This window comes from Camelina sativa, chromosome 17, assembly GCF_000633955.1.
Source record: "Camelina sativa cultivar DH55 chromosome 17, Cs, whole genome shotgun sequence".
NCBI classification, from domain to species: Eukaryota; Viridiplantae; Streptophyta; class Magnoliopsida; order Brassicales; family Brassicaceae; genus Camelina; species Camelina sativa.
In genome coordinates, this window is record NC_025701.1 from 10,017,350 (window position 1) to 10,044,870 (window position 27,521).

General features: G+C 35.2%; 8 protein-coding genes across 9 annotated transcripts; 4 read left to right on the forward strand and 4 right to left on the reverse strand.

Moving 5' to 3' along the window:
* Positions 4,046–4,862, forward strand: LOC104759332 (dof zinc finger protein DOF1.2-like). The gene has a single exon (XM_010482277.2). The coding sequence runs from the start codon at positions 4,401–4,403 to the stop codon at positions 4,860–4,862; it is 462 nt and encodes a 153-aa protein (XP_010480579.1). The 5' UTR covers positions 4,046–4,400.
* Positions 4,839–6,028, forward strand: LOC104756494 (dof zinc finger protein DOF1.2-like). The gene has a single exon (XM_019238796.1). It carries the CDS (start codon positions 4,956–4,958, stop codon positions 5,649–5,651), a length of 696 nt encoding a protein of 231 aa, XP_019094341.1. The 5' UTR covers positions 4,839–4,955; the 3' UTR covers positions 5,652–6,028.
* On the reverse strand, positions 5,817–8,051 carry LOC104756492. The gene is made up of 10 exons (XM_010479095.2): positions 7,780–8,051; positions 7,617–7,682; positions 7,434–7,514; positions 7,279–7,332; positions 7,115–7,183; positions 6,959–7,021; positions 6,580–6,662; positions 6,433–6,498; positions 6,224–6,333; positions 5,817–6,025 (listed from the first exon to the last, which is right to left on the reverse strand). The coding sequence occupies exons 1-9, from the start codon at positions 8,014–8,016 to the stop codon at positions 6,291–6,293; spliced, it is 762 nt and encodes a 253-aa protein (XP_010477397.1). The 5' UTR covers positions 8,017–8,051; the 3' UTR covers positions 5,817–6,025; positions 6,224–6,290.
* Positions 10,111–11,252, reverse strand: LOC109130120. Its single transcript, XM_019239334.1, has 2 exons — positions 10,925–11,252; positions 10,111–10,537 (listed from the first exon to the last, which is right to left on the reverse strand). Exons 1-2 carry the CDS (start codon positions 10,999–11,001, stop codon positions 10,231–10,233), a joined length of 384 nt encoding a protein of 127 aa, XP_019094879.1. The 5' UTR covers positions 11,002–11,252; the 3' UTR covers positions 10,111–10,230.
* LOC104756495 (glycolipid transfer protein 2) lies at positions 17,143–19,275 on the forward strand. The gene is made up of 6 exons (XM_010479096.2): positions 17,143–17,516; positions 17,679–17,734; positions 18,159–18,289; positions 18,407–18,542; positions 18,747–18,890; positions 19,004–19,275. The coding sequence occupies exons 1-6, from the start codon at positions 17,348–17,350 to the stop codon at positions 19,037–19,039; spliced, it is 672 nt and encodes a 223-aa protein (XP_010477398.1). The 5' UTR covers positions 17,143–17,347; the 3' UTR covers positions 19,040–19,275.
* LOC104756497 (uncharacterized protein C57A10.07-like) lies at positions 20,185–21,983 on the forward strand. Its single transcript, XM_010479100.2, has 3 exons — positions 20,185–21,207; positions 21,284–21,405; positions 21,491–21,983. Exons 1-3 carry the CDS (start codon positions 20,625–20,627, stop codon positions 21,806–21,808), a joined length of 1,023 nt encoding a protein of 340 aa, XP_010477402.1. The 5' UTR covers positions 20,185–20,624; the 3' UTR covers positions 21,809–21,983.
* On the reverse strand, positions 21,982–25,105 carry LOC104756496 (target of Myb protein 1-like). Of its 2 annotated transcripts, none has more exons than XM_010479097.2 (10): positions 24,887–25,105; positions 24,337–24,488; positions 24,138–24,216; positions 23,947–24,045; positions 23,747–23,860; positions 23,512–23,663; positions 23,296–23,377; positions 23,123–23,208; positions 22,841–23,026; positions 21,982–22,763 (listed from the first exon to the last, which is right to left on the reverse strand). In XM_010479097.2, exons 2-10 carry the CDS (start codon positions 24,444–24,446, stop codon positions 22,130–22,132), a joined length of 1,542 nt encoding a protein of 513 aa, XP_010477399.1. In that variant the 5' UTR covers positions 24,447–24,488; positions 24,887–25,105; the 3' UTR covers positions 21,982–22,129. The 2 variants fall into 2 exon arrangements, with proteins under 2 accessions (XP_010477399.1, XP_010477401.1); XM_010479099.2 differs by having other exon boundaries at positions 24,879–25,105.
* Positions 25,627–27,272, reverse strand: LOC104756498. The gene is made up of 2 exons (XM_010479101.2): positions 26,428–27,272; positions 25,627–25,964 (listed from the first exon to the last, which is right to left on the reverse strand). Exons 1-2 carry the CDS (start codon positions 27,081–27,083, stop codon positions 25,910–25,912), a joined length of 711 nt encoding a protein of 236 aa, XP_010477403.1. The 5' UTR covers positions 27,084–27,272; the 3' UTR covers positions 25,627–25,909.

The following is a 27,521-nucleotide window of genomic DNA, read 5'->3' on the forward strand; positions in this document are numbered from 1 at the left end:
ATGGAAAGAGAAATCGCGTATCAAAGTGAAGGGGAAACGAAACTCAATCCAGCCATCTACTCTGATCTCAATCTTCGACCTTCCTTCGACAAGTGGCATTTAGTATTTTCTCGATATAGTAAATAAACCAAGAGAGAAGCAGCCTCATATGTATTTTGATTGATAATGATCAACAACAAAGACAATTTCTAATAGCGAATTAAGAAAGGATACCAATATATAGTACCATATGGTCGGAGACAAACATAAGTAAAATTTTATATATGGTTAAAAGTAATGTTCATAGTAAATCAAACTCTAAAAAAGGCTCACTTTTATGTATGACAACATAAAATATAATAACATTGAAATGAGCCTTTGGCTTTTTAATCAGCAGAACGCAATAGCAAGAAGTGAAAATGATCAAATTGATTGAGAAAATAAAGAATTTAAGATGAATTACAAGTGTTAAATTTCAATTTAGGATTTCACCTCCCCGTGCGGCAACGCACGGGTCGCTTTCCTAGTAATATACAATAGAGAATAATATTAGATCATAGTCTTCTTACTAATACCATAATATATATTACATCAAAAGTATAGTTGCAAAGGCTGCTTCTAGATACTAGATAGTTAGTATTGAATCAGTCTTAAGTTTTAACAATGCCAATATTTCGATTTTCTAAACAAGAAACAACTCCTTAGACCAAAGTTATTTCATATCTACTGAGGTTGTTTTCTTTCAAGGCTACTCATATCAAAATCAAAATGGAGGTTTAATGTGGTTAAAATAAACAAAAATAGCACGGAATCAATACCTATCTTTCTCATAAACCTAATCACATATTCAGACAAAGCGTAAATGAAACATGAAAGTTACTGGAGTATTGTATAAATCAGTTAATGTGGTTCCTAACTTTTACTAAACCGAGAAAATAAGTAATCCAAACCCGTACCAATCCAAGATTGTATGTATACGTACCTAGCTAAATTGGTTGACTACATACTGCAAGTTACATAGACCAAATACAAATGGTATAAACGAAGTATAACAGATTATATAAGCGGAATCGTTTTTTTGGGAAAATGAACCACATTTTTATAAGAATCTACAACTTCTTATGAATGAATGAATGAATAAGTGACCAAAATCTAGTAAACAAAAAAAAAATGTAAAAACTCAGCGGAAATTAATTGGTGAATTCATCTTACAATAGAGAATAACATCTTTAATCTTCTCATCCCTGTCCTCATCTACCATTGCACTACCGACTGACGAATTAGTCGGAGAAGATTTTATTGAGTGAATGGAGCTCTTCCTCCTTGTCACTTTCTTAGATCTCCCCTCACCTTGATCGCCTTCGGCCGCCGCGTCAAAGCACATACACAGTCGCATAAATGGTTTCAGGAATCCAAAGCTTCTTCCACTTGTTTTTGGTTGTGACATTTTTCGAAGATGGAACAAGATCTATCGTTACACTCGAGAACACGAAGCTTACGAATAAAAAATCCACGAAGGTGGTAGGTGTGTCTAGAGTCTAGAGATGTAAATTGTAGAAGATTTGAGTCTATCTTTTAGTATCCTATAGATTAGGGATAATGACTATATATAGACATACGAAAGTTAATTCCAATTTTGTGTTCTGATTCTTTAGTAATTTTGTTACTATAAAAAAAATTTGGGCATTTTCCGCAAAATTGTAACATTTTGATATATTTTTTAAGGACCGTATATAATGTTTGTCAGTTATAGTTATTTCCTTATTTGAATGAGAATTATTAATGTGTTTTACTAATTTGTCAAGTTTTGAATTAAAGTTACGGCTAAATTTGAGGATTCAATTACTGTTACCACTTTTTTGGGATACAAAATCTGCAGCAATATCGTTTATTCAAAAATAATAAAATGAACAAATATTTTTGAGAAATAATATATTCTAAATCGATGCTATCTTTTGTTTTGATAATTCTTATAGCTTTTGGTAAGTATAACCATCCAATTTTATATATGTAACTATTTTTTTTTATACAACGTATTTGCTTCCTTTGAAATATATTAGCGAAATAATTTATATGTATGTAATATGATGGTACAAGAATTAGTTACAAAATAATGATGTTATAAGAAGAAGATTATAGAAATGCTGTATATGTCTGTCCAAATGTTTGAAAAAGAAAAGGTACGTACGAAAGGCCCAAAATAGAAATTACGCCTTGTAAGAACTACGTACGTACCAATTTGCTGCACCATGTTCTTGGTCATCGAAATTAGCGCCTTAAAGCTAGTCTCTCAATGAATTGTCCCGCTGATTGTCCCATAGATTATCAACCATTCAATCTATTAAACGGGATATAAATATGATTTACTTAATTGTTGTAATTTCATTTAAAATTTAAGAATGCAGAAAATAATTAATATCTAGATAGCGAACCAACATGAAGATCAGTATTCATTGGTTGAATAAAATTCACAAAAGTGACATTTAATGATTAGTCAATGTAGCTAACAAGTAGCAGCGTATTAGGTTTAGTAACAATATCCTACACCCAAAACTCTTATGATAACAGAAGGTTTTCTTTTGTTTTTCGTGAATTTGATTATTCTAAACTTTTTCTAAAGAAGTAGAGTAAATTATCTAAACCTTTTTCCTTGATATTGAGTTGCATACTTGTAAGTTGTAACAACTTATATATACATCTTCTTGTTTATATTAACTAAAATATATAATTAAAGTCAAAAGCAATTTCGAGTCAAACAGGAATTAATAATACAGCTGGGAATGAATAAATGCCAATCCGAAAAAAAAAGAAGAATTAAGGTTTGACTTCATATTATTCACAATTTTATAGGTATTTTTAATCATTAGACTACGGATATCGTATCGTAAACACAAAATAATATTGGGATCGGAGCTTACCATAGATCTAGTTTTAAGGCTGCCCAATCAAAACTAATCGGTGGTGATCAACAATGATAAATTAACAATCAAGTGTTATAATAATGATAAAAGTGCTAAAAATCTATATAAGAAAGAGAATTGGGGGAATAAGAAAGAAAGAGATTTCAACTTCGTAGATGTCAAGGAATTGAGAGAAATAAGAGAACCATAGGTCGACACGAGGGTAGAAGCACGTGTTCTCCCGTGCGTGTGGCCCTTAATCTTGGCGTTAATCTATCTTAATCTTACTATATTATCATGGTTATATAATCTATGCTCTTAACGGTCACTAATCTACATTTGTACTTTAATTCAACAAATAAACATTTTGGCTAGTAATGAAAACCATACTATAATTGACCGAGTAAATGTTCCCCTCTATTCCAAGGATGATATTACATTATTACTCATCAAACCCTATATGTACAAAAGTAACAAAACCTATCAAACAAGTTTTATATGTGAATTGTGAAAATATAGTTGAGTTGATCGGACATATATATATATATATATATATATATATATATATAGCTATGAAAGACTATATATATGCAAGTAACTTGGTGAATGGATAAACAAAATGACAATAATAAGAATAATGTACTGACGCTTCGAACTTTGGAAGTGTTAAAATGATACTAATGTAGAATGGGTGCAAGTGATCAAAATGTTACGATGCTTTGTTTAATAAATCCAGTAGTGTCTTGCGGTTCACGAGAACTAGATGCTGAGAATGTAAGTGACTAATCATCTACACACTAATATAATATGATGCCCCTACGTTAATATTTTAGAAGAGGGTAATTATATAGTGTTTTACTTACTTACATTCACGATTAGGTCAAGCAGACAGAAAACAGGGAATGCATCAACCAAAATTTTCTGATGTTTCCTCCAATAGATATCTATCGACTTGAACTAGTGTGGCATTAAAAAAACTCTTTCTACCCACTTGAACAACCTTGGTTTTAACAATATTTTTATGTAGAGGTTTTTACCACGACTGTTAACTGAGAGAATAGGATGGCACATATGCATATACTTTCATATTATTTTTAATTTGCTCTTTGATGGTATGAAACATAAATTTCAAGTTGCCTCAACAAAAACTTTCTGAAATTCATCATCCAATCGTTTATCAAAACTTGGATTATTAAATCGTTAAATAATTGATAAACATATTTAATTGTCATTATATATAGGTAAAAACTAATACGAAGGACCAAATTCGAAGGTAACTTGATGAAGAAGAAACGGAAAAGGAGACGCACGGCTCGGCAACCGCCCACGTTTACTTCGTAAGCCTTCACACATTAATCGATGCACCTCTGCTTCCACACACACATGCTCTTCCTCACCTCTACGTTCACACAATCCCATATATATTAGAGATAGATGTACTCGAATATACCACCAAGTGCTCACTTGTTAGCTTTTCCAATCTTTACACACCAAAATTCGTGAAAAAAAAGTATATGAAAAATGTTGCCGTACATTGGACACAACAGCTACCAGCAGCACCAGTTTCCATCACCGGAGATGGAAATAATTCCGGAGGAGAAGTGGAAGCTTTCCTATGGGCAAGAGGTTACTGCTCCGGCTTGTCCTCGTTGTGCATCGTCCAACACCAAGTTTTGTTATTACAACAACTACAGCTTGTCTCAGCCTAGATACTTCTGCAAAGGTTGCCGTCGTTACTGGACCAAGGGAGGTTCTCTCCGCAACATTCCTGTAGGTGGAGGCTGTCGCAAGAGAAGCCGCAGCAGACACAACAGTCACAAAAGGTTTGGTCGGAACGAGAATCGACCTGATGGTCTTATTAACCAAGATGATGGAATTCAGTCCAGCCCTGCCGGTTCTGATATTGATTTGGCTGCGGTTTTCGCACAGTACGTGACTGATCNCTTCCTCACCTCTACGTTCACACAATCCCATATATATTAGAGATAGATGTACTCGAATATACCACCAAGTGCTCACTTGTTAGCTTTTCCAATCTTTACACACCAAAATTCGTGAAAAAAAAGTATATGAAAAATGTTGCCGTACATTGGACACAACAGCTACCAGCAGCACCAGTTTCCATCACCGGAGATGGAAATAATTCCGGAGGAGAAGTGGAAGCTTTCCTATGGGCAAGAGGTTACTGCTCCGGCTTGTCCTCGTTGTGCATCGTCCAACACCAAGTTTTGTTATTACAACAACTACAGCTTGTCTCAGCCTAGATACTTCTGCAAAGGTTGCCGTCGTTACTGGACCAAGGGAGGTTCTCTCCGCAACATTCCTGTAGGTGGAGGCTGTCGCAAGAGAAGCCGCAGCAGACACAACAGTCACAAAAGGTTTGGTCGGAACGAGAATCGACCTGATGGTCTTATTAACCAAGATGATGGAATTCAGTCCAGCCCTGCCGGTTCTGATATTGATTTGGCTGCGGTTTTCGCACAGTACGTGACTGATCGTAGCCCTTCTAGTACAGATAATACTACTGGATCCGATCAAGATTCACCGGTAACAACAACCACTAATGCTTTAGATTCCTTGAGCTGGGATATCTGCCAAGAAACCGATGTGGATCTTGGATTCTACGGGGAATTCAATCATCTATCCCAGAAGACCGAAGAAGATCAACGAGGTTTTGGTCAGTTTCTCCAAGAAGATCGAGAGGAGATCTTCGAGTTCCAGGGTTTACTCGATGACAAAGAGATTCAAGAGATCCTGGAATGCTCATTCTAAGAGGAGCCAGACCAGTTGATTTCTCAGGGGAGATTCATGATCAATGGTGATAACTGGAGTTCAACAGATCTGACCAGATTCGGGATTTGACCAGGAAGAGGAAGATTGGTTTCTTTCATTTTGATCACATATACTTAATTTATTATACATAGAAAACACGTACTATTTACACCAAAACTCATTCTTATATTGTTCATGAAGTTATATCACACATGAACGATCCCACAGAATAGGATCCGTGGAGTAGATTACTGTATATTAATCTTGAATAATGGATACAAACTTACAATTTCTATGTTCTTTTTGCGGCTAGGGTTTCAAAGTTCTTCTCTTTTGCCTTTTCATCTCCTTTCAGATTCGATTTTAGAACATACCTGTAAAATTCGAAATTCTCACTATTCATATATGTTAAAAAAAAGCAAACATGGCAGTTCTACTCCTGATTCTGGTTAACAAGAAAGGAAGTCCAGTTTGCAACTCTATCGAAACAGAAACTATAATTAACAGTTTTAATCGATCTTTGGTTGGTTTTAACATAATATGGACCTGAGTTTACAGAACAAACGACTTGCCTGAAAAATAATGTTGCGCAGCTGTTTCTAATACAATGCAGTTTGTAAACACGATCAATCTATTAGCTCACGACTCTGTTTCTGGGTGCCACTTTATGCTGCAACCAACACTTTTACAATATACCAAATCCAGGGTCTCAGTTGGTCATCAAAGGCTATAGAAATTGTAAACAAAGAATTGAAGAAAAGCGTATCAAATCTGACTGTACCTTGGCTTTTGATTTGACGGTATTGGTTGACAGCTAAGGGCAAGATCAATCGCAAGGCTTAGATCCCTACACAAATATAACATGTTAGGTTTTCTTGTATAACAACTTCTCTGGAATATGTTAAAAGTAGTGACATAGAAAACAAACCTCCCAGTTACAGGTATGCTATTGCTTGGCCGGGAATCATCAAACTGACCATGATAGACCAGCTCAAATGGTCTACGACCATCCTGCTCCATTTCACAGGCGAGAACAAGTTGAGATAGAGTTAATTAACAAAACAAGTCACAGGTTTTGTAAGAAGTCTTGTTTGTTTGAGCTGGAAAAGGAGATCATGATATAACTACTCATAATCCAACAAATGGCTATGTTAAGCATATATCCATAATAGTATATTTCAAATATAAGAGCTTTGTGAGTTCATCTTTACATGCTTTAGCAAGAAATAATCACAATATACCCAAAACAGTAGACATTTTCCCTGCTACTTAACAATCTTTTATCAAAAGATATGATCACAAATTACCTTCTTATATAAGAAAAACTCGGGGGTACAAACAGCTCCAAATTCTCTAGCAACCTCTTGTGACTGAGGCAAGAGGAAAAAATCAGAAAACTCGTATAATCAACTAAAAATGCTGAAAAGGTTCAAAAGAAAAAACAAAGATCCGAACAGACATACCTCATCATACAAGTAAGGAAATGGGTACTTGAAAACTTTTGCATCCTCTGCCATGAACTCAGGCCCATCCTGTGAAAAGGAAACGAACATGGAACAAACCATATAGAAACCTCATCTCAACAAATAAATCATTAACACTAGAGAGTATCACAACAAACACAAACCTGAGGATGAGTTACAACAGAATTTGAAGATATAGCAACAACAGCAAGACCTTTCTGCAGAACCAGACAACAATATATATAGCTAAGATAAGATAACCAATACATAATGAGTCAAGCTAAGAAAAGAACACAGAAGCAAAATGTTTGTGACCTACCTCCATATAGAAATTACAAAGCTTTACAATGTATTTCTTCAAGTGAATCACAAACGGGCAATGATTGCAGATGAACATAACCTAACAATGTTATGAACCAACACACAAACTCAAAAACAGAGGTTTTCGATTACAAATTATAAAAAGCTGAATTAACAAATTGAAAAGTAGTTCATTACTCACCAGTAGAGATGGGTACAGTTCAAAATCTTCTAATTTCCATACGTTTCCAGTGAGCGGCTCCGTAAGCTATAAGTTTCAATCACAAACACACACACAAATCTCTAAGACTAGAAAATTCCTCTGTATTTTTTTTTTCCGACGACGTAAATGTGACATTTTTTACCTCAAAATTGGGAGCCCTAGCTCCTAATTTTACTCCGCCTGACTCAATTCTGGCGGCACGAACCACGACGCGCCTTGGCGATGGTGCATTGACTTTGACTCTCCCCCGCAGATAGCTGAGGTCTAACCGTTTCGACAGCGAGAATGAAGATAACCTCCGGGAAGATATCGCTAATGTGGAGGTTCGTGAAGGAAGCAGGTATGAAGCTCCGTAAGTCACGGCGGTGGAGGCAGCCATTGTAGTGTCGTCTGGTGTTTCTTCAATTCTACCGGAGACACAAAACACGCGTCAGTATCTTAGAAGACGTGTGTGTAGATTATGGGCTGAAATATTCAAAGGCCTAGCCCAATAGTTTAGCCCAATAAAATCGAGACATATTTTAGAAAACTTTCTTTTTTTTTTTTAAACATAAGAGACATGTTGTTACTTTTGTTGCTATAGAAAAAAAAAAGATAGGGTTTCAATTTCAACTTTCCACTGTCGGCTTCGATCGCAATGACGTACGGTAGACGTGGTTGTGTTTGGTCACATCTTCGATATGATAGTGAAATCTGGCCTAAGAATACTGATCGAAGACAACTGCTGGAGGAGTTACAGATCCGCAAAGATATGCTCGCCGCCTCCGTTCAATCTGAAGCTGCAGTGTCTTCTTTTAAAGACAAGAAGAAGAATCTTTTCAAAAAGAAAACCAAGAAGAAGAAGAAGAAGAAGCTCGCCAAAGCCAAAGCCAATTAAGAAGGCCGTGTCCCTCTCTTTATATATTTGCTTCCTCAAGCACTTGTGTAATAATGCCCTTGTGACTTTAAATCCTTTTATGTTATGTAATATGTTTGACCTTAATTAATGGGATTTCTCTTCGTTTTTTAACAACTCAGTATTCGTCTAATTCAATTCCTCAGAACCCTAAACATGTTGATTGATGCCATAGTCCGTCATTGCTTCTTGTTATGTAAATCATACTAGTGTACTAGTTTAAATACTGAAAACAAAGAATCTTACTTCTGCAATGCCATTATATGTCTCTTTCTCTCTTCATTTGTATGATCAGTGAAAGAAGAAACGACTTAGTAGTTTCTCGAGAGAGAGAGAGAGAGAGAGAGAGAGAGCTGGGGTTTGGTTGTTACTTCGCTATAAAAGCCCATTAGGCGGCATAAACTTAATCCAATTAGTGAGAGAGAGAGAGAGAGGGTGATCTACTATCTTGTTCTTCCTTTAGCTTTACGTTATTATTTTGCTGGGCTTTACTTAATTAATATTCTATCTCTTTATTTCCATTATACATTAGCTTAAGCAGTGTTGTGTTTTCCTTTTTGCTTAAGCGGTGTTTTCCTTTTAGGTTTAATCGATCCTATTATTATTATAAATAGGAGTTGTCTTTTATTGTAATAAGAAAAAAAAAAACAGAGAGTTTCTCTCGATCGACCCTATCGTGTCGTTTGCTCTGTTAGCTTAACTCACAAACTAACGAGCTTTGGTCCTGTTGATCACAAACTCAATCTCTTGCTTCCCTGATATTCCGCTGCATTAGAGGAAGAGATCTTAGATAGGGTTTTCCACAGTCAGGCTTCGATCGCAATGACGTACGGTAGCGGTGGTTGTATTCGGCCAGATCTTCAATATGGTCGTGAATTGTGGCATAAGAATACTGATCGAAGACAACTGATGAAGGAGTTCCAGATCCGCAAAGATATTCTCGCCGCCTCCGTTCAATCTGAGTCTTCATTTAAAGACAAGAAGAAGAATCTTTTCAAAATGAAAAACAAGAAGAAGAAGAAGAAGAAGAAGAAGAAGAAGAAGCTCGGCATCAATGACAAAGCCAAAGCCAATTAACGAGGGCCTTGTCCCTCTTTTTTTTTTTTTTTATATTATTTCAGTACTTGTAATAATGTCCTTATGACTTGGATTTCTCTTTTTCTAACAACTAACTCGTATCTTCATAATCAATTCCTCAAAACCCTAACTTGGTGATTATTTAATACATCATCTATCACTGTTTCTTGTATAATGTATGTGCAAGTTTAAGTACTAAAACAAAATCTCGTTATGCCTTTCAGATCCACTAAACCCCGACTTTTTAAATTTAGTATTAGTGGAGAAAACTTGCTCATTGCTCTCTGCAATAGCCAATAGGCAATAGCTGAGATCTAGCCGTTTCGACGGCGAGAATGAAGATCATCTCGCGGAAAGTATTGCTAAGACCATGTGCATCGGTTAAGGACAATTTTTGGTCCTTCAAATATTTTATTCTTATTTTGATAGTTTCTTAACTTTGGTATGAGCATTGGTGTAAGGACAAATTTTGGTCCCTCAAATATATTAATCTTGATGCAATAAGATCAGAAACAATCTGCCAATTCTTCCATTACTCTTAATGAATTTGTCTCCTTTAAGGATTCTACCAATTGAGTCACTAAAACCCGATTACAAATTCAGTCTTATAACTCCAACTACTTACTTGGCTCTAGGTTTTTTAGAGACTCTGCTAGCCACAAAATCATCACCTGAGTCGTCATCACAAACATCATCAGAGTTCTTCCTCTTCTTCGTGGCTGGTTTCGAAACAGTTCCCTTCTTTTTGTCTGACAAAGCTTCAGAAGGTGATTTTTTTGTCTCCTTCTTCGCGGGCACTGATTTGTTGTTGCTTCTCGGAGTAGAAGCTGCAGATTTTGTAGGAGAACTGAACTTTCCACCATTTTGCAGTTTCTTCTCAAGAACTTTCTTTGCTTTTTCAGCTGGAAGCAAACCAGACTCCATCAACCTGTGATCAACAACACAAAAGGGTTTCCAATAAACAGAGCAATCGAAAATCAAATAAATGAACAAACCCACACAATAACCATCACAGATATAAAAATACTTTGTGTGATTGGTTTAAAAGGACTCTCCTTTCTTACACACAATGCGAGTCTATGATGTTCAAGATTCATGCGAGCCTAATGCCGTGTCACAAAACAAAAGAGACCATCATCAAACACAAGTATGCATTAAGTCCAAAAGGAATATATCAACTTGGTGTAGGACTCAGCTTAAACATGGAGTGACCAAACAAATCAGATACATTACGAAAACAATACATACGTGTAAGCGTTTTTTTAAGTTGCAGATCAATGCAATGCAAGGCAGACAAAGGAATATAAGAGCTCACCAAATCTGAGCCATATCGCTAGTGGGAATTTGCTTGTAAAGTGACTCGTACAAATACACGCCGATTAACATGAACATAACCAATGTCAAACCAAAACTTAAAAGATCAAACTACATTAGCAATAACAAGTCTTCCTCTTTCTCCATAAACAAGATTCTCGTATCTTCTATTAGCTAAACCCTTAATATGTTCGAAACTAGAGATTCATTCAAAATCCATAGCATTACCTAACAAATTTGCAGTAACCTTAGCTAACATCAACAGGATTCCAAAAATCAAATCGTTCTAATTGGTTCTATAATCAAATTAACCTCAGAAACTGAAAAAATTCAGAAACTACGAGAATGTTACCTGTGAATTTGACGGTGGTATGACCTGGATCTGGAACAGACTACGATTTGACACAAACAAAACAGGTGGAAACAAGATCAGATCTGAAGAATCAGTGTACGGACAAGCACACACACAGACGTAGAGATATTCATCGAAGATTGAGAAAACGTTAATGGATGAGAGAACTTACAGGTACAGATCCAGAGACTTTATGGCTGTCGATAGTCGTGTAGTTCTCGCCGGAAATCATCTTTGCTCCGATCTTCTCCGTTCGGCGTTGAGATAGAAGAGAGGATTTGACAAATTATTTTGTTTTAACCCTTGAAAAAATCTTCAACCAATCAGAACCTACCGCGCGTCCAAGTAGACGGACGAAAAAACATCCCAAATAAAGAGACGTTTCTTCTGAATTGGGCTTTTTTGATTTATTTTAAAACAAAAAAAAACGAGGGACGGTGCAAATAAACGCCGTTGCACATGGTCTAATACGGTTCGTGAGACCATGTGCATCGGTCAAGGACAATTTTTGGTCCTTCAAATATTTTATTCTTATTTTGATAGTTTCTTAACTTTGGTATGAGCATTGGTGTAAGGACAAATTTTGGTCCCTCAAATATATTAATCTTGATGCAATAAGATCAGAAACAATCTGCCAATTCTTCCATTACTCTTAATGAATTTGTCTCCTTTAAGGATTCTACCAATTGAGTCACTAAAACCCGATTACAAATTCAGTCTTATAACTCCAACTACTTACTTGGCTCTAGGTTTTTTAGAGACTCTACTAGCCACAAAATCATCATCTGAGTCGTCATCACAAACATCATCAGAGTTCTTCTTCCTCTTCTTTGTGGCTGGTTTCGAAACAGTTCCCTTCTTTTTGTCTGACAAAGCTTCAGAAGGTGATTTTTTTGTCTCCTTCTTCGCGGGCACTGATTTGTTGTTGCTTCTTGGAGTAGAAGCTGCAGATTTTGTAGGAGAACTGAACTTTCCACCATTTTGCAGTTTCTTCTCAAGAACTTTCTTTGCTTTTTCAGCTGGAAGCAAACCAGACTCCATCAACTTGTGATCAACAACACAAAAGGGTTTCCAATAAACAGAGCAATCGAAAATCAAATAAATGAACAAACCCACACAATAACCATCACAGATATAAAAATACTTTGTGTGATTGGTTTAAAAGGACTCTCCTTTCTTACACACAATGCGAGTCTATGATGTTCAAGATTCATGCGAGCCTAATGCCATGTCACAAACGTAGAGATATTCATCGAAGATTCATGCGAGCCTAATGCCGTGTCAAGATTCATCGAAGATTGAGAAAACGTTAATGGATGAGAGAACTTACAGGTACAGATCCAGAGACTTTATGGCTGTCGATAGTCGTGTAGTTCTCGCCGGAAATCATCTTTGCTCCGATCTTCTCCGTTCGGCGTTGAGATAGAAGAGAGGATTTGACAAATTATTTTGTTTTAACCCTTGAAAAAATCTTCAACCAATCAGAACCTACCGCGCGTCCAAGTAGACGGACGAAAAAACATCCCAAATAAAGAGACGTTTCTTCTGAATTGGGCTTTTTTGATTTATTTTAAAACAAAAAAAAACGAGGGACGGTGCAAATAAACGCCGTTGCACATGGTCTAATACGGTTCGTGAGACCATGTGCATCGGTCAAGGACAATTTTTGGTCCTTCAAATATTTTATTCTTATTTTGATAGTTTCTTAACTTTGGTATGAGCATTGGTGTAAGGACAAATTTTGGTCCCTCAAATATATTAATCTTGATGCAATAAGATCAGAAACAATCTGCCAATTCTTCCATTACTCTTAATGAATTTGTCTCCTTTAAGGATTCTACCAATTGAGTCACTAAAACCCGATTACAAATTCAGTCTTATAACTCCAACTACTTACTTGGCTCTAGGTTTTTTAGAGACTCTACTAGCCACAAAATCATCATCTGAGTCGTCATCACAAACATCATCAGAGTTCTTCTTCCTCTTCTTTGTGGCTGGTTTCGAAACAGTTCCCTTCTTTTTGTCTGACAAAGCTTCAGAAGGTGATTTTTTTGTCTCCTTCTTCGCGGGCACTGATTTGTTGTTGCTTCTCGGAGTAGAAGCTGCAGATTTTGTAGGAGAACTGAACTTTCCACCATTTTGCAGTTTCTTCTCAAGAACTTTCTTTGCTTTTTCAGCTGGAAGCAAACCAGACTCCATCAACTTGTGATCAACAACACAAAAGGGTTTCCAATAAACAGAGCAATCGAAAATCAAATAAATGAACAAACCCACACAATAACCATCACAGATATAAAAATACTTTGTGTGATTGGTTTAAAAGGACTCTCCTTTCTTACACACAATGCGAGTCTATGATGTTCAAGATTCATGCGAGCCTAATGCCATGTCACAAACGTAGAGATATTCATCGAAGATTCATGCGAGCCTAATGCCGTGTCAAGATTCATCGAAGATTGAGAAAACGTTAATGGATGAGAGAACTTACAGGTACAGATCCAGAGACTTTATGGCTGTCGATAGTCGTGTAGTTCTCGCCGGAAATCATCTTTGCTCCGATCTTCTCCGTTCGGCGTTGAGATAGAAGAGAGGATTTGACAAATTATTTTGTTTTAACCCTTGAAAAAATCTTTAACCAATCAGAACCTACCACGCGTCCAAATAGACGGACAAAAAAACGTCCCAAATAAAGAGACGTTTCTTTTGAATTGGGGCTTTTTTGATTTATTTTAAAACAAAAGAAAACGAGGGACGGTGCAAATAAACGCCGTTGCACATGGTCTGAAGGAAGTTGATATGAAGCTCCGTATATCACGGCGGTGGACACTGTAGAGTGGAGACAGCCACATTCAATTGAACCAGAGCCACACCCACGCGTTAGTACTTAGACGTGTATGGGCCGAAATAGACAAGGCCTCCTATCCCAATATTTGAGACAAAGCAAAAAACATTAAAGTTCAGCATCTAGAAGAGAAAGGAATAACCCGATAACGTAATGCCTTACCTTAATTGATTATTAAAAAAAGTCTACCAACTGTAGTGTTTTAATTTCAAACTTCATGATAATCTCTAAATTTTATTAATTAATCTATGTCTATGATAATGTATATTCTTTGTTTGTAGTGATGTTGGAGGTGATGTATAAGCCTTTTGCTCTCACATCAGCTTGCAATATATATACGATTTAATTAATTACTTGTGTATATATATCTAGATACATACATGACCACAATAACAAAAATTTACAAACTATGTTGGATATTCTCTCCTTTTCGTCGTCTAGTTAATTTATAGAAATCTATTAAGACCCTAACTACATTAGATAAATTAATCTAAGAGATTGATATCCACGTGTTGTCTACTTAGATTTCTTCCTTATCAAAATTATTCAACCAAACGAATGAAATATCAAATTAATGACCTAGCAAAGAAGAAAATATAATTAGAATTTGGAAATTAAATACTTGAAAGATCACTGGAATTAATTACATGTGTGTGTGTGTTTCCTTTTTAAAGAAGTTACCAACAATAAAATAAAAGAACTGATAATCGAACTTAAAGTTGATCAAAACTTAACAATTAACCTAATCAAAATTGTAATGGATATCTAATTTTCCAAAGTATATACACTGGTAGGCCCATACTCGGCCCACAGACTCACTTTTTTTGTTCTTCCTCCTAATAAAAAAATTAAATTTATATATTATTGAGTTTAAGTAAGTGCATATAGTCTGAATTTATTCTATCAACTCGGTTATATAAAAATGCAGATAAATGATAAACACTCAAAAAATAGTATGTATTAAAATGTACTAGTAATATAACTTATTTTTTATACATCAATATTAACAGTATCACAAACTACCAAAATGTTGATTAGTTCTCCCACTATCACCCATAAACTATGTATTTTAAGTTTGAAAAATGTACTATCAATAATAATTCCTTTTTAGTTTATTATAATTCAGTTATATTCATTTCAAAGATGCTAAAACTATAAAATTAGTTCAATAGATTAATACATATATAATTTTTATTTAAAATAAACTAACAGTTTGTAAACTTTTTTGTATAAATTACTTTATAAACCTACAAAATATTGTAATTCTATGTGATTTCACAAACGAATATATGTTAAATAAATTTTAAATATTTGAAAAACACACAATTTGATAACTATTTACAATAAAATGATTAAAATAAACAAAGTGTACGAAATGCATACATTGGATCATCAATATTTAGAAATATAACTTTATTTGTTTATTTCCAAAAAGCTTCTTTATTTTACCAATCTTTTTTCAGACCAAGTATTATCTGAAAATTCATATAGCACGCTGAACAAATTTCTTTTGCTGGCCTTGAAAAATTCCTTCATGTTATGCATTCAGAGGTAATTGATACATTCTGCATGAGATCTTAGCTTTGTTTTTATATTTAGATATATTAAGCAGTTGCCTAATTAAATGTTTGTGGATTACTATGAAAATATTCATTGATATGGTATATGTTGTGGTTAGTTGTTACATGATGAAGCAATGAAAATTGCTAACATATTCCAAACTACGCAGTGAGTCCACTCCCAAAGGATGTTAGACACACAGATAACATAATAAGTCTTCGGACCAAACTTAGAAGAATAAATGTCAAGGTGTCTAACATTAATTATGTAATCAAGGTACAAAAACGTGACAACTATTGCTGTGAATTGAAATTCAAGGAAAAGTGCTGATGAATGCATTTCTGTTTTGCAGCTCTATTTCCGAATAGATCGCAAAAAAATAGAAGTATAAGGAAAAGAGCAATGTAGATCTCTTCCGTGAAATCATTCTTTATTCTATCAATTTCCAATATTATATATATATATATATATATATATATATCATGTTATTAATCAACCATTTAGTGTAAGAAGTTGGCATGTGAGAGATATGTTAACAAAAAAGTCTTATATCACTATCGCAGAATATTTGGAAAATGAAAAAAAAAAAAAAAAAAAAAAAAAAAAAAAGAGAAAAAAAAAAAGGAAAATAAATCAAAGAAGAAAGAGAAGATAATCGCACGCACNAATTTAAGGTGAATATTGTGAAAACTGCTGAGAATTATTTAAAATCGTAAAAAACGAAGTTGTTAGAAAGTATACTACGAAACCTTGTCAGGTTTGAATCGCTTGATAACTTGTGTTTCAATTCTTCATTGTGATATCAAAAATGTATATATATATATATATATATATATATATATATATATATATATTTGTATGTTATATACTTATAAAATAGTATAGTGATCTTTAGAATAGTATGATACGTACAAATTGTTTTGAATTTTTTTTTATATAGAGAAAATTGTCTTATTAGATATTTTTTATATCTCAAAACTATATTTCAATTTAAGCACGAAATTTTATATACATACATATTATATATAGTGGTGCAAATGATTGGATTCATGAACGAAGAGCTGACAATTAATCCAAATAATAAAGAAATTGGTCGAAGATTCCTTTTATTTCATCCTTGCATGCCTTATGACCAACCAGCACATCTAAACAGAACCATAAGCCCACTAATCAATACTATTAGTATTTTCAACGCTTATATTAATCGTTAACATCCAGAATTCTATTTTATTTAAATAATCGGATCGATTAGAACCATACACCAAAAAAATAGAGGTCAAAAAGTGGGTCACCATCATCATAATCTTAGGAATCTAAGCGATTATTAATCGATTACTATTTTCATGCCATTCATATTATATGTGTTAGTATATATATATATGGACCGGCTTTGCTGTTGAAGTTAACTTGTCTCCGCTTCTAACCCAAAACAATAATATTACTTTCAATCATACTTTAATTAACGAGGAACAATTTTGGAGTATTATATTATATTTAATATTTCCTTTTATTATACAAAAGATAACACCAACTTGATGGTTTAAAGTCTTTTTTTTTCTTGACAAACACTTGATGGTTTAAAGCGATGTTTTTACACTAATATATATAACTCTAGTCTTTTGTAATAAAAGGAGAAAGTAGAAGATTATGAATAAGAGAGAGAAGAGGTCATGAAGAGAAAGAGATACGAGATGGAGAAGACGAAGAAGACAGAGCTTCAAACCGCCATTGAAGAGCTCTCTCTTTTCATCACAACTAAACCTGGAGATAACACTGAAGCTACACATATACCCTTGAGGCCTCTTCTCTCCTTTTGCAACTTAATCATCCAAGTTCTTGGTATCTTCATTTTTTATTTTGCATGGACCATGCTAGTTGATCCCCCTTAATTGTTTCATATATGATTGTATTTTATTAAGGAATCCTAATTGCCTCATAAGTTCATATCTAGCTCAACTCAATGATTGTCCCGATCGGCTGTTTGTGATTTGGTGTTTGCAGATAAGATAGGACCGACAATGGCTGTTCTTAGACAAGACATTGATCAAAATATTCAGGTAACTATATATAAAGATAATGTAACTTCATGCATATAAAGACAAGACATGCAAGACGCTTTATTTTATTTTGATTTGTCCTCTTTATTGATTGAAACTCATCAACACCATGTGTACGTGTGGTATATATGTATGGTGGGTCTATAATAATATTAATAAATAATAAAATCAGTTAAACTTTTATGCTGATAAGAACGCCCAATAGATATCTCCTCAGTGCTTTTGTTTTGTGTAAAAGATCTCTTCAATAATTCAATTTCAGCCTGGTAATCCCTTATTTGGTTTGCTTTCATGAGGACTTTAGTCTATTCTTAAATAACTTTCTATAAAATTGCTATCTTGCTTCCCTCTCTTTTGTTTTGTGTATTTGAATTATTTTTTTTACTTATGGTTTTTTTTTTTTTTGCTGAATTGGGTGGTGTAGAGATTAGAGAAAGTTTGTGAAACAGATTCATGTGTTTACTCCAACTTGGTTGAGATTCTGAAGAAAGAAAAGGAGGAGGGAACATCCAAAATGGTTGCTAGTTGCAGTAGAGCTATTTTTTGGCTCACTAGGTATATTCACCTTACTTTTTTTTTGTAGACAATATTCACCTTACGTAATTATCGTATAATTTCACCCACAAATTATAGAGTTCTCTCTTTCTTACTATTTTATATTCTATCACAAAGGACAATGGATTTTACTGCGGGTTTACTACGATCCTTGTCGAAAGAAACGTCGTCTAGAATGGAAGAAGTTGTTGAAGAATGCTACATGACGACATTAAAACCGCATCATGGATGGATTGCGTCTGCTGCTTTCAAAGTATACACCATGATCACTCTCTTTCTAGCTATATCATACTTTTTTTTTTCAGCAGCTATATCATACTTACTAGCTAACATCATTGCCCTATTATATCCCATCATTTTAATTTTTATGTTTTAATGTTATTAACTTATAAAATGAAATTCTTGGGGACACATATTTCATGTACTGATCATATAGTGTAAATATGTAATAATGAAGGTGTGTTTGAAGCTGGTTCCTGACAACAAGACGTTCATGGACGCGATTGGTGCAAGAGACGAGAGCAATGATACCTTAAAAGAAGACATTGATACTTTAAGCTCATTGTTGACACCTATTCTCAAAGAAATCTACTTTGTTCTGGTAATCATTAATTACCATTAACACATATAGTCAGAGTCCTTTTTTACGTTTCCAAATTTTTGGTTTGATCTACATATTGATTATCGTGCATGGTGCTTCATTTTATCTTTCAGGATCGATACGGGGTGAACAGATTAAGATCGATGTAGGTGAGGGGTTGAAAAACAATCTATTTATTTAGTTGATTTTCACTCAAATGATAAGTTTAGTTTTTAGAAAAATGTATATATCATCAATGTATGTACGTACATCAATATTTATTGATTTAATCATCCGAACTAAAATGATTTCTCTTTTCTTTTAAAGTTATATAAATGTGTATGAATGTAATTTCTTCTGTATATACATGTATCATCAGGCAGGGATGTCATAAGCTTTTAAAGTACTCTACTTTTATATATAAAAAGTAATAAAACTATATAGTATACTCATTAATCGACACTCTCGGACTCTCATATGTCTCTAGTGGGATCCGTCGAATACTAGTATTAAAAACATGTGACTTGATGCCACCAATACAAAACTAACATAACAACACCGGATTTTATCAAAACTAACAACAACACCGGCTAAATGATTGAGTTTAGGGTAAAACTTAAAAGCCGTTATAAGTGCATCTTTTAACCTAAACTAAGCTAGTAACGATCAACGGGTACAATTAAGTGCTATTTTGATTAAGTAATTAACGAAAGTGAACAAGTAAGAGTTAAGAACGTGTCACATCAGAAGCTCTTCATATATTACAAGTTACAACATGTTAATACGGTCCAAAGTCTTTAACGTATGTGTATATTAATGAATTGACAAAACTCAACAAGACAACAAATATATGATAGTATATGAAAAGAATCTTTAGTTGTAAGAAAATAATAAAATGAAAACAGAAATGACATTGGCATATTGACATTTGTGAGTGGTATCTGGCATTCATGGAGAAGGAATAATAACCTTATATTCTATATAAATTAATTAGTATGATGGATTTAATATTGCAACATGGATATTTAATGATTTGTTGTACTAATCAATAATATAGTTACGGTTTTATAACTTAGCTTTAATTATTATACATTTCTGTTAATCTTTGGTATATTACAAAATGTTCTAGGATTTCTTTGGTGACACTGATACGGTAAAAAAAACAATAGTATAAAAAATTATTGCTAGTTTTTTTTAATGGAAATATGAAATATGAGACTAAAATGAATCATGTGATAAAATTAAATAAATATTTGTAATGATTATACATAAATGGACCAAGATGTGGATCTGGGCTTTTAAATAAAAACACTCAGGATCCATTCTCAAACGATCTTCCTCGCTCACGTCGACGACACAAAACATCTTTCCGAAGCTTCTTATTACTGTTCAAATCGTCAATGGTTCTTTGATCGACAAGACAAACACAATTCTTACACTCTCGTTCAACGGAATCGAAATCAAACTCTGCCTTATGATTCACCGGAAACTGTTATATAAATCCGGTGAGTTTTAGTTTCTTCCGTTTCAATTCTGGAAATTTTTCACCTGGGTCGTACTTGAATTTTTCGTTAATGGTCATCGAGATTTAGTCAACGATCTGGGTTCGATCAAAGTCTTTACCTTTTTTTGTTAAATCCCCACTGAAGAGAATTTTTTGATGATCCCACGAGTTACTAGTCTCCTTAAATCTGATCTGGGTATGCTTAAACTGCCACATTGTTTGGTCTCGACCTCTGTGTATTTGATTGTATCATGAAAAGTTATCCCTTCGGATCGAGTAAGGCGTTTCATGCGTACTCTAGTAGAGGTAGCGACTTCGATTTAGAATCAGGAGGAAACATCAGAAAATCTAGAAAGCCTAAGAATCCGTTTCCCAAAATGATCATGATTCGTCTTCACCACTTGTTCAAACTGCATCCGGTTCTCGTTTCCATCGTTTGCGTCTCGTTTGGTATCACGGTTCTGATACTTGTGTCTTCGGTTTACGAGAGCCGTATCGGTTCAGCGGTTGGTTATTATAAGAAGAGCGATTTGGATGGGGATGGTTACCCGTTTGCTAATCTGAAGAACCTTGTGATGGTTGCTGGACACTCTGTTTACACGAGTAGTGATTGCGGTAGAGTTGATAAGGAGGATTCTTGGTTCTTGGAGTCTTATCAGAAGAATCCTGGTCAGGCTGCTACGTTCTTGAGTCATATACAAGAAGGTGTTGAAGCTGCAGCTAAAGATGATGATTCTTTGCTTTTGTTCAGTGGTGGAGAGACTCGTAAAGATGCTGGACCTCGTAGTGAAGCTCAGAGTTATTGGGCTGTTGCTGAGTCTAAAAGATGGTTTGGTGAGTGTTTGAACTGCTATGTTTAGTTTCTGCTCTTTAGTAACTTGTTGGTGAAATGTGGGTTTGATTATTACAGGCAAGGATGAGGTGAGGCCGAGGGCGTTGACGGAAGAGCATGCCAGAGATAGCTTTGAGAATCTTCTCTTTAGTGTTTGTCGGTTCAGAGAGCTCACAGGGTCTTACCCACAGAACATTACAGTAAATGCCTTTTTGCTTCCAACTTAAGCGAAAGGTTCTTTTTATTTTTGTGATATTAATGTATCCCTCTTCATGCTTGGATCAGGTAGTGAGTTATGATTTTAAGGAGGAGAGATTTGCGCATTTGCATCGTTCAGCAATGGGATTTCCAGAATCAAGATTCTTCTACTTAGGAACTCCGGCTACTCTATCATCCAAGGAAGGGGCTCTAAAGGGCGAGGCTATGGTTAGAGCTCAGTTTCAAGAAGATCCATACGGGTGTGTTGGTTCGCTTTGGCGTAAGAAGCTGAAGCGTGACCCTTTCCACAGGACTATACCTTACCCTAATGGCTGCCCTGAGATTAGAGGATTGTTCAAGTACTGTGGTTCAGCTCCTTTTCCAGGCTCTCTCCCATGGGATTAACATTAACCTGTGTTATACTAGACTTGCTTAGAGGTATTAATACTTGATCTAAGAGCTTGTTGGTAGAAACTCTTTTTTGTTTTTGTTACTTTCCATAAATATTTATACAGAGGAACTTCAGCATCTTTTTGTATCAAATGCGACTTACCTAAAATAAAATCTTGACACTTCTATCCAGTAACAGATCTCTTTATATATGCACTATTATTTATTTGATTAAAAAAAGAAACACGGTATTTATCATCCATGTTCAATCAAAGGAAAACACAAACACAAATGAAGAAAAAATGAATAGTAAAGGCAACAACCGCAAGCTCTGTCTCAAAACGGTTTGTTATTCTGATTGTTGGGTTTGGAGGTAGAAGATGATGATGTCCTGGTTTTTGCAAACTCAATCAGGTCTTTGAATAGGATATCCTCTGGTTTATCATCTTTCTTTGGTGGTGTAACAGGAGCAGCAGCAGATGTTGTTGGATTCAGAGAGAGATTCCGGGATTGTCCCACAAGATCATCGTATGAAGAATCAGAGCCACTGCTTGACTGCTGGGGAACATTATGCTGGAAGTAATCTGGCCTCTTGTTGGTTCTAGCAGACATTGATGCTGGATACTTCCTTGTTTCCTGAGTATTCCTTGTTTCCTGAGTATCCCATGGAGCAGGAGGCAATTGCTCAGTTTGGTCATAAACTGGTTTGGTGAACAAAGCTTGCTCAGGGGATTTGCTCTGGGGAACTGGCTCATCATCGAAAACAGGAGCGGAAGAGTCCAGGTGTGATGATTGGGAAGTACTCGGAGGCTTTACACTCTCTGAGGTTCCTTGAGGTTTGTAGACATCACCACTGAGGAAGTCCATAGTGCCAGATTCAACATGTACTGGCCTCATAGATGGTGGTGGAGGAGGAAGAATAGGGTTGAAATTCCCTGATCCAGTCCCTCGTACACTTTCTCTTTTCGACCTGCAGAGATGAGTTGAATAAATTTTGGCAATCCAAGTCTTGGAAATCAACTGATATGAGCAAGGAATGGGAATTACCTATAAGCTAGCTGAGCAAAATCATCATCTGACTCATCTGACTCATCATGATTGATGCTAACAAGCGGAATTGGAGTGGGAGCTGTTGCAGGAGCAGAGTTTCCCTTTGCCTTATCATCATGGTGCTGAAGAACACGCTGCAAATCGTCGTTCAGTGCTAATCCTTGACACATAAGTTCCTCATCTCTGGAAAAAAATAAAAGAGTCTCTTTCACCATTAACAAAATTTATCAAATGGATGAAACAACAAGAGGATGAAGGAGGAAAGAAACGAATCCTTACGAAGTGGTGTTCACCAGAGTCATTACACGTCTTTGATAAGTACGGCATTGCTCGACCAAATCAACTATAAGTTCTTCCTTTAAACCCTGTCACAGCATTATTAGAACAGTGAGTGTTACAAATCAGATCAAACAACAGAGCCATTTAATCTAAAACATGTAATATTGTTCTACCTCTGGATGACTTGGATCAAGAGCCCCAAGCATGTCCGTCAAAACATCAACTGATCCCTGAGCGCTTTGAATCTCTTCCAAACTGAAAAAGTCAAGAAACTAAAGTTTATAACATGTTTGAGACAAGGGATACTCAATTAAAAGGCTAGTTTAGCAAACAAAATGATTTGATAGAAAGAGAACGTCGAACAGGAAATTCAAACAAGACGAGTGTACCTGAGTGCAGAAGCATCATCACTTTGCAAAGAGGCTTGAATAGCAGCGTCTTCATCTGATGCCGCAGCCTGAGCAATAATAGGCTGAGTCTGAGGTGGAGTAAAGAACGGTACACTGCTCTCCGTTCGAGGTGGGAATTCAATTCCAGCAGACTAAAGTGTTCAAAAGGCAAAAACGATTATCAAAAATTTGATTTCTAATATTACTATACAAATAAAATGTTCAAGTACTATACCCTGAGTTCATTATAAGCATTGTAGTACTGAGGGAATCTTCCACCGCTTCCACCAAAAGCTTCTTGCCATGTATCTAATAAGCTAAGTATCTTTTCCCTCACAGCCAGGTCCGGCTGCATAAGTTAGTTGATAAAATTCCAGGTTAAGTAGATTTGATAATAGAGCTCATATATAAGGTGAGAGATGGGTAAGTAAAAACCTTTTTCTTCACTATTTTGACCATATCAGGCAAAATATCACGGTCAACAATGAGCTGGCACACGCTCTCGCCACAATTCTTACTCAGAGTTTCCAAAGCCTGAGCGAATCCACGAATGAGAAGATCAGTACAATGAACAAAACCAAAAACAAAGCATTGTATCCAACAATGAGTAAAAAATAAACACTCACATAAAGGGCAAGAATCTGCACTTTAGAATTTTTACTTCCTAACCGCTTCTTGAGCACCTTCACTGCTTCCTTTGTTTGACTACAAAAAACAAAACAAGTTCAATACTTTGCTTTAAGCGTCCTAGCCCTAGACTCTATCAGGTATCAGTGATTCAAATACAGTGCTGAAGAACTCTTATCATTTTTCAAACAACTTTACCTAGGATCCATGTTGATAATGTCACAGAGTTCAATGTTGATAGCCCAATCAGGACCAATCAGCATATCATTGGTAGCTCTCTCAGCACAAGCAGCCGCGTTATTCGCCATTGAAAGATCTCTTTTCAATCAAATCCTAAAGTTCCAAGTAACCTACAAGTATATAAACACTTAATTATATAACCTCTTAATTACAGACAGAACAAGCAAGAAAGATCAAACACTTTATCAAACACAACTGGGATCAGACTCTTGAAAACAAAACAAAGACTATCACAATTCACAAACCAGCTTGTAATTAGAGCAGATCACGAAGTCAGAAGCATTCAATTGTCAGAAAAACCAAATCTCAATTGCAAAATTGCCTTCTTAAACAGATTCCTATGACAGATTAAGCCAGACACAACAACTGAGAAAGTAAGAATCAAAGTCTAAGCAGGAACTTCAAATAAAACCTATAATGTATATACATCTGGAGAACAAGGAACAAGAGAAATACAAACGTAACAGAAACCATAATTGAACCAAAACAAAAGCAAAGACCTTTTAACCTGTCCTAACTTGAGAAGAGATGATAAGCCAAGCGAAGATTTGTGCGTATCAAGATCGAGAAGATGAAACCAAATAATTATAAGGGTTCTCGGAAAAATCAAAACTTGTAATCGAACACGATCGGAGTCAGGTCATCATCAGCCTTAGCCGCCCATATAAATCAACTGCGACTTCTCTTTTTTTTTTTTTTTGTTCTTCTTTCTATTTATTTTTGCCAGATGCGAAAAAGACTTTTGTGTTTTGGCTTCTTTTGTCTCACTATATGCTAAACTTACCAGTCGGTGACAGGGAAATTAAAAAGGAAAATAATCTTAATTAATTTGTTAATTATACTTTTCATTATCATTAGTAAAAAAGTATAAAATAAAGTTGTTTTAGGTCGTAAGTAATGATCATTATTAGCGAATAATAGCAACTACAGTATATACCAAGAAATTTTCCTAATATCAAAACCCAAATTGATTTTTTCATTGTTGACTTTTCTTAGAATCCCAAACCGCATTAAAACGCGTTTCCCCAAGACGCGCGTTTTGGACAGAACAACAAACTCCCAACACAAATATTCTACCGTGTTCATAAGTCCACAATGGGACCATTCTACCAATTAGTTCACATCAAAGCTTTCTCTTTAGTCTTTTGAACCAAACAACGCTCCTTTTAAGGCAAAGATTATTATTATGTAGCTTTATTATTACTTATTTTTTACGCTTTTTATAAGTAAAGGTTTTAAAAAATCAAGTAGGATCATAAACACACTATACATTCGAATTCAAAATCGCAGAATTGAAACACCAATCAGTGCACATTAATCTCTATTTACATTACTAACAATACCGTATCCAAAAAGGAGGATACATTAAGGCTTACAGAAGCAAAAAAATATATAGAAATAATTTATCAGAAGAGTGATCATCTTCGTTCTCTAAAACCATTCCCTCCGAAGATTTATAGAATGCAAACAACACACTCGAGTGTTGTGTTTCTAATCAAGCTTCTGCTTCTTACACCAAGAAAGCTTTATTTCACTCTTTTGAATGTGCCTTCCAGAGGAAAGGTAAGCAGCTACGTTTTCCACCCCTGCATCAAAACACTTTCACATCAAAACCCCAAAATTTTCAATGATGCGACTAGGAATCATTCAGACAAATAGTCCTGAATCTCAACTATCTTAGAATATATATAATCTACATAGACTCATGAGTAACAGGGAAGGTAAGGGGCTTCAATCAACATTCACAATCTTTGTCAAAAGATCTACAACTTGACATCGACAACAACATATTCATACAACCAACATGCTCATTAAAAGATTCACGTGATGAAGAGAGACAAACAAAAAAAAGCATCACAGAAACAGTTCGCTTAACACAATGACAACAATTAAGATTTAAGATGATCTAAGCTTAACATAAAGCATACTCAAATGAAATGATTTTTAAAAACTAGAACAACTAAGAGTTTTCATCAAATCTCATTAGCAAAAGCAAATCCAAGAAGCATTAAAGATAAAAACTTTCATTTCTAAATTTTGAAAACATACCTTAGGCTATTACTACTATTGCTACCGCTACTACCGCTCATCTTTGTGCTTAACTCAGACATTTTATTCCACCACTCTTTATCCTCTTCTCTCACAAGCTCATCACAGATCGAAGGTCTTGGTGAAACCTGAGAATCTTTAACCGTATCCTCCCCCTTCTGCTTCTTCTTCTTCTTCTTATTCTTCTTCTTCTTGGTCGTATTTGCCTTACCTCCTAAGCTAACCGGAAACATCATTTTAAGAAGAAACCCACCATCGAATCCTCCTCCAGACCTATTCGGATCAATCCTTTTATCACTCTTCGTCTTCTTAACAACCTTACTCGGCTTATCTTCTCTTTCAGGCAATTCATCGAACACCTTCCGTTCATTCTCTTGATTCACCTTCACTTCAACAAGATCTTTCAACGAAAGCTCGTAACACGACTCGGGCATCTTACTAACCATCTCCATAAGCTCTCGCTGACCACGAGCTATAGCCTGTGCTTTAGAATCAGGCGAAAGGCTCCAGTAATCTTCCGGCCGGTGAAAAGGACTCCTCGGAGGACTTTTTGTCCACAAAGTAGGCGAACTGACGCCGGAATCTGAGTGATCATTGGGTATACTTGGAAAACACAAATGGGTATTGGAGGATTTAGCTGAAGAAGGATCTAACATCGTGACGATTTTGCAAGACTTGAAAAAAAATCTGAGCTTTTTGTTTTAGAAACAAGTCCTTAGTTTTATAACAGAACAAAACTTGATTGACCTGTTCTGTAGCATATACTCTTTTTGTGATTTATAGTAAAAAGGATTTTGTGCTTTTAATTTAAAACGTCACGTTGTCCTCAGAGTGGTTTAAAATATAAGTCCCCTATTTAATATGGGGATGAGAGGCTGTGTTGTTGTTGTTGTTGTTGCTGTCAACACGGATGAGCGGTTTAAATATGATATCTTGCAGATCGTACCGGATTTGAGCAAGTGTTTTACGGATTAGTATTTCACACTTCTTAAAAAGTCAAGTGCTTCTAGATCATCCTTCTCCCCCAATAAGTCATCATATTTTTGATTATTTTTGGCACGTATCATTGATTGTAGTACTATCATGATTCATGA

Coding starts and splice junctions, on each gene's coding strand:
- LOC104756498 (XM_010479101.2), bottom strand. CDS start 27,083: ATGTTAGATCCTTCTTCAGCTAAATCCTCCAATACCCATTTGTGTTTT. Junction 25,965..26,427: donor AATAGTAGTAATAGCCTAAG/GTATGTTTTCAA, acceptor GTTTTGATGCAG/GGGTGGAAAACGTAGCTGCT.
- LOC109130120 (XM_019239334.1), bottom strand. CDS start 11,001: ATGTTCATGTTAATCGGCGTGTATTTGTACGAGTCACTTTACAAGCAA. Junction 10,538..10,924: donor AGCGATATGGCTCAGATTTG/GTGAGCTCTTAT, acceptor TGTTGATCACAG/GTTGATGGAGTCTGGTTTGC.
- LOC104756495 (XM_010479096.2), top strand. CDS start 17,348: ATGAAGAGAAAGAGATACGAGATGGAGAAGACGAAGAAGACAGAGCTT. Junction 18,290..18,406: donor GCTATTTTTTGGCTCACTAG/GTATATTCACCT, acceptor TCTATCACAAAG/GACAATGGATTTTACTGCGG. Junction 18,891..19,003: donor AAGAAATCTACTTTGTTCTG/GTAATCATTAAT, acceptor TTTATCTTTCAG/GATCGATACGGGGTGAACAG.
- LOC104756496 (XM_010479097.2), bottom strand. CDS start 24,446: ATGGCGAATAACGCGGCTGCTTGTGCTGAGAGAGCTACCAATGATATG. Junction 24,217..24,336: donor ATTATCAACATGGATCCTAG/GTAAAGTTGTTT, acceptor TGTTTTTTGTAG/TCAAACAAAGGAAGCAGTGA. Junction 23,378..23,511: donor GATGATGCTTCTGCACTCAG/GTACACTCGTCT, acceptor TGACTTTTTCAG/TTTGGAAGAGATTCAAAGCG.
- LOC104756492 (XM_010479095.2), bottom strand. CDS start 8,016: ATGGCTGCCTCCACCGCCGTGACTTACGGAGCTTCATACCTGCTTCCT. Junction 7,333..7,433: donor TTTGTAATTTCTATATGGAG/GTAGGTCACAAA, acceptor CTGGTTCTGCAG/AAAGGTCTTGCTGTTGTTGC. Junction 7,184..7,278: donor CTGTTGTAACTCATCCTCAG/GTTTGTGTTTGT, acceptor TCCTTTTCACAG/GATGGGCCTGAGTTCATGGC.
- LOC104756494 (XM_019238796.1), top strand. CDS start 4,956: ATGTTGCCGTACATTGGACACAACAGCTACCAGCAGCACCAGTTTCCA.
- LOC104756497 (XM_010479100.2), top strand. CDS start 20,625: ATGAAAAGTTATCCCTTCGGATCGAGTAAGGCGTTTCATGCGTACTCT. Junction 21,208..21,283: donor TGAGTCTAAAAGATGGTTTG/GTGAGTGTTTGA, acceptor TGATTATTACAG/GCAAGGATGAGGTGAGGCCG. Junction 21,406..21,490: donor CTTACCCACAGAACATTACA/GTAAATGCCTTT, acceptor TGCTTGGATCAG/GTAGTGAGTTATGATTTTAA.